Source organism: Amphiura filiformis, chromosome 11 (assembly GCF_039555335.1).
Source record: "Amphiura filiformis chromosome 11, Afil_fr2py, whole genome shotgun sequence".
NCBI lineage: Eukaryota > Metazoa > Echinodermata > Ophiuroidea > Amphilepidida > Amphiuridae > Amphiura > Amphiura filiformis.
The window spans coordinates 47,173,352-47,179,351 of NC_092638.1; the positions used below are offsets into that span (position 1 = coordinate 47,173,352).

At 38.6% G+C, this 6,000-nt stretch overlaps 1 protein-coding gene across 1 annotated transcript in view; it reads right to left on the reverse strand.

Annotated features, from left to right (window-relative positions):
- Positions 1 to 5,039, reverse strand: part of LOC140164143 (allene oxide synthase-lipoxygenase protein-like) — a 30,357-nt gene extending 25,318 nt beyond the window's left edge. The window contains exon 1 of the mRNA XM_072187387.1: positions 4,720 to 5,039. Coding sequence (XP_072043488.1) covers positions 4,720 to 4,890 — 171 coding nt within the window. The 5' untranslated portion in view covers positions 4,891 to 5,039. The remainder of the gene's footprint in view (positions 1 to 4,719) is intronic.
- Positions 5,040 to 6,000: the final 961 nt, after the last annotated feature.

Genomic DNA, 6,000 nt, shown 5'->3' on the forward strand with positions numbered 1-6,000 from the left:
AAGTTTTCGTCAGGAGTAGCTCTGACTTCTTCAGTACAAAGTACCTAAGAATGAGACATGTAGACAGCCCCTTGCCTACTTATGACTCTGAAAAGAGCCGTTCACTGAAGACTGAAGACTGCCCCTTGTCAACAGAGAACAAGGAGATCTCGCCTATCTGCTAATATACAGGTTTGGTGGCTCTGAAAAGATCCGTTCACTGAAGACTGCCCTTGACAAGGGGCAGTCTTCATTGAACGGCTCTTTCCAGAGCCACCAAACCTTTAAATTTAGCAGATAGGCGAGGTCTACTTGTTTCTGTAGACAAGGGACAGTCTTCGGTGAACGGCTCTTTTCAGAGCCATCAAACCTTTAAAATCAGCAGATAGGCGAGGTCTGCTTGTTTCTGTAGACAAGGGGCAGTCTTTGGTTAACGGCTCTTTTCAGAGCCATAAAAACATGTATATTAGCAGATAGGCGAGATCTCCTTGTTCTCTGTTGACAAGGGGCAGTCTTTTCAACGGCTCTTTTCAGAGTCATCAGTAGGCAAGAGGCTGTCTACATGTCTCATTCTTAGGTACTTTGTCCTGAGGAAGTCAGAGCTACACTAATTGTAATTGATATTAATTTTACTATTTTTTATTATTATTGATATGTGTAATATTTTTGATTATTATTGATATTGATGTTAATATTTTTGATTATTATTGATATAGATATTAATAGTTTTGATTATTATTTATATTGATTTTAATATTTTGGTTATTGTTCATATTGATGTTAATATTTTTGATTATCATTGATATTGATATTTTTGAGTGGGTGATCAGAACGTTGTGAAGAGTGGAAACGCCAAAGTGGACTTTACGACACGCACACACACAGGCTTTGATGTCGGCCGCTGAGTCACGTCATCATCGCCGCAATCCACCGTCAGCTGCCGTTCCTTGCCGCAAGCAAATCCGCTGCCAGCCGTCCGACCTCGTTGCTTGTTGTCGGGCTCCGTCGAGACATCGTCACTCGCCGCCCAGACAACGTCCGGTTTTGGTCGCAAGTCTCCGTTTCCTGCCGCAGCCTTTCGTCCCCTGCCGTCGTGTTGTCGCTGAAGGTCGTTCCCACTCGTCAGCGAATCTTGTTTTTCCTCTTTTTGTCGTCGATTTGCCGTCAACATTTTGTGATTTTCACGTTCGTCACCTTATCGTCCGTCATAGTGTGACCGGGCCTTAAAAAAATATGATTTTATGTCGGACCAACAGAAAATCATCCGTTTTACTACAAATAGGGCGAATTTGACACTTTGCTCATAGAATTAAGTTAGAACATGTGTAAGTATTACAAATATGCCAAAAAATCGGCTTTGAAAAAAATAAAGGTAAATTCTGAAAAAAGATCGTACATTAAGGCTTTGAGTAAATTTACTATAATCTGACTTCAATGTTAACTGTGAAGTACCAATCAGCTTATTTCAATAGAGGTGTATGCCTGTGTCAATAAAGGCTGGAGAGACAAGATTATGAAACACCGGTGTTAACACCGGTGTTTTTAATGGTCTATCGCCCTCTCGTCTTTGACACTGTTAAATTGATTCACATTATTATGACAAAATTCCAATCCGAATGAAAAGGTCCACCTTTTTCCGTAAAAACGTTGAAAATAAGCCCTTAAATCACTAAAGGTCCGCTTTTGAGCAGGTCGCACCATTCTGCTTCCTCCTCCCCCCTCCGAATCATCAGTATCCCCACTCTCTCCCCGGCCCCTTCTATATCCTCTCGAGTTCTTCTCTTTCTAGTCTTTCCCACTCTCTCTTGTTCAGTCTCAAGTATCCCTCCCTCCCCTCCCTTGCGAAATTTATCAGTTTGATCCATGACTGAAAATAAGCTCTGCAAAAAAATGGGAGATATTTGTGACGTTTCATGTCAAAAGGAGACACTTTTGGGCAGGTTATCAATTTTGAGGTTTTTACATATAGAGATATTTTTCCCCGCAAGCCGTTTTCCCCAATAAAATCGGACATTCCTAAGCGAAGATATTGAGTTCGTTAGTTATGATATTGGAAATTGAGATATCGGCCTGTAAAAATATTATTGACAGTTTTGAGAGTAGGAATTACCTTGAAAAATGTCTCAAAAATACAAGATGCCAGTTATATTCCGGTCTGAAACTATCAGACAATATTATTAACATTAATAACATCACAAATTCGCAATAAACCCAAATTGTGAAAAAAATCACACCGGGCAGATTTTTGGCTATTTCTGTATTTACGATCCTGCCCAAAAGTGTCTCCTTTTGACATGACACGTCACATTTGGCTATTTCAGACGCTCATTTCATCGCCAATATGAAAGATTTTTGCTTATAACCTGGCAACATGGTTAGTATATATTTCAATGCAAGACTTTTTTACGAAGCCACTTACACCTAGGCGTAAGTGCATATACACCAAACACAAATCAATTGAAGCCGTACAATTTACCACGAATTTAGGACCGTAAAATGTAGACTCTTCTTTTGTCTAGATTAGCACCCAACCTCTCATCTCAGGGTTTATGTCAAAATTAACATAACTTACCAAAACGAAAACTGAAATTCACAAGCTTCAAATTATTAGTAACTAACAAAAGGCTAGAATAAAAGATTGGTCACACCTGGGAGGCTACCACTTCAGAATAACAATGACTTACAAAAACAGATACGGATACGGAAACAGAAACTGAAGAGATAAAACGACGGTAATTGTTTAAATGGTCTTGTCACAACCGTATATTATTATGACAACGGTCTAGATGAGTTCATAGGACAAACGCCAAATCCGTCACGGCATGTTAACAATCCTGATCCGGATAAAGGTTACCTTACCATCACCCAGGCCCGTAAGCAGGATTGGTTTGGTTTGGGGTGCGGATTTGGAAAAAGTGGACCATTTTCCAGGACACTGGAAAGTGGACTTTCTTCACAAATTTTGGACACTTTTTGACCAGATTTTTTGTTGCTAGCTACGCTCGAAAACTGGCATTTGTTGGGACTTTTTTGGTATATTTCTACAAATGTGGGTGTGCTTCTACACTCCACCCCCCCTCCCCTCTGTGTACGGGCCTGCTATCCCCGAAAAAGAATCCCGCAAAGAAATGACCAAAATAGTGAGACTTTACAGTCGCTATAAAAATTAAAAACGAAAGCGCATGTTGGGATGTTAATATGTACACCCCCTAGAAGAATAAAATTTGGATTATATGGCTACCTTATACTGCTGATTCCACAGATGTAATCACAGACAGTGTAGCTTGTACCAATTGTAAATAACAAGTGTCCGAAAATGGATGAAAGCCTGCCTGGACACTTATTTGGGTGGTCCGTGGCACCAAAACGCACGTCGAGATGCTATTATATTCACAAGCACACCAAAAGAACTATGAAATTTGGTATATTTGGCTACCTTATACTGCTGATTCCGACAGACAGTAGCACATGTACCAACTTAAATGGCAACATGCCCGGACCGTTATTGGGGTGGTGGCACGACGACAGCTCACGTGTAAGAAAGTTTTTATATTTTAAATTATCCAAATATATTATCTAATTGTTATTTGTTTTTTCAAAACTCCACCCTACTGAACATATCGGGCCAAAATTACGCAGACCAGGGAATGCACACCCCACCACAAATCAGTTATTTCATTTTCTATTTCCACCACCACTACATTTGTTTTCGAGCCCGTTCTGATCTTCAAAATTTTGAGAGCCTTTGCACTATCACTGTGCACCTTGTGCACCCCCTGGGTACGCTACCGTTAATTAATAGCGGAATATTTAATTTGTGTAGAGTAGTACAATGATATTTTTAAGCAGCATATGCTATGTTAATTTAATGCTTGCAGATTCTGGCACAAAAGTACTTTGCTGAAAATGTATCTAATTGCTATAATGAAATTTTATTTTATCATTGGGCGTATGGCCCTATATACTACCAGTGTTTGTCATTCCGTACGTATTTGATTTTATAGTTAATTTGCCACGTATCACGCGGCGTCTTTTTAACGATTAAAAATTGTATTGCAAAATTATTTGCGCATGTAGTAAATAATTATTGTATTTTGTTTTCGATCTTCGCAGATTTGCAGACTCGGAGGAGTAGAACGGATCAAGCATTTTCCTCAAATGTTTTTAAAAATATTACAAAACACAAAATTTGAAAAACATTTAAAAACCTTTAAAAAACATTGAAAAGGCATAAAAATGTGAAGTAAAATTAATTATGGTTGTAATTTGAAATAGCACGCCTAAGTAGAGCTGCTAAGCTCACAAACTGGGAACCATTATGTACTTTCTTGTAGAAGCATGAGAATTTCCATTCATGCTGTACAAAACGATAATCATTATTAAGAACCAATCACGTGTTCTCTTTTAATTACGTTTTAATTTTATTAATCAATTAATTGCCTACAATGGACCTTGGGCCAAAACAAAAATAAGGAAAGATTTGCAAAAAGCTAGGTGCTATGATTTAAGCTGGGTGCTACGCGGGATTTGGTGTTTGTGGGGGTGTATTTGTAGCCCACTTTTTCTTGTATTTTGCCGTTTTTTAATAACTAGAAAAAGCCTGTAAAAGGGCCACCGTTATGGTGGCTTTCACATACTTACGCGCGAGTATGAGAGACAAACCTTTTTTGGCTTTATTCTCCATACTTTCTGGAAACTTGTAGACAATTTAACTTTTAAAAAAGGTGCTTAATGACGTACCTTCTTTTCAGCCTTGATCCATCTATGAACAGGAAAGATACCCTTCTCCTTGGATGTAGCATTCTCTATTTCAATCCGCTCCACATACCACTCATTGCCCTTTTCTATTCCAATCTCAATTTTCATCACTTTTCCAAAATCAGTCAAATTATCGACGGGGAAACTCTTCATAGTTCCAGCTTTGAATTCATCCAAACAATGACACTCATGTTTAATTTCTGGTGATTTGGTGCCAGCAGCGTTGTACAGCGCAATGAAGACACTTGAGCTTGTCCCAGCTCCTTTTCTGTCGCCGGTTTTTACGTATACAATGTAGTCGGGTGGAAATTCTGATTTGAAATCGCTAAAACACGCGTTTCCCATTTTGCTTGTTTGCTGTTATCAGACCGCTGGTTGACGTAGATTTGAAACGATTCACATTTTATGTTAACTTGACCAAAATATGTGGGTGGATAGCGGATGATTAGATTACAGTTATGACTACAATCGCCAGCAAAGAACGAAACCAATGAGATGAACTATTACTTCTTGCGATAAGAAGTACAGTCTACCTGATTGGTCAATCATGGCTAGTCGCTTGTGATTAAAAGGAATCCTCTGCTTAATTGTTGCGCGTGGGTAAAATCATGTCGGAACGGAAAATTATGTATAATTATTGCTATTTTCCGAGTCTAACCAACATGTAGAGAACCCGGTGGTTCTCGGTTTCGAATTGGATGGGTATATAAAACGGGGAGTCCAAAAACTTACCCTCAAAAAAAGTACCAAATTTGACGCCAAAGAAATCCAAATTACAGACTTGACATGAAGTATTGAATATTTATTCATGAAGTGCCAAGACTTGTCTGGTCTGCATCCGCACGGGCTAAATATTAATCGGGGTGTGTTGGGAGATGGTGTAGAATAATTGTTTGATGAGTTTACATCATGGTGCTCATAATGTAGTGCATTTGCCTAAAATGGCGGATTTAAGGAGGCTGAATTTGAGCTTTGTGGGGGACACAATTTCGGACTTTATGCAACATTGTTTTATTATTTAAATATTTTTACTTGCCATCAAAGGTAATAATAGGGTGTAACCATATGGAGGATAGAAAACTGTATATTATATATTGCCATGTACAAAATGTATAGTGATGTCAAACAATGCGAAAACTTCTTGATTGCTTGTTTTATTATCTTATTTCGTAGTGGATCTCACAGATAATCATATCAGTCTTCACTAGTACTGACGATTCACGTCTGTTATTTAGAAAGGTATTTGGCTCTGGTATGAGCGTT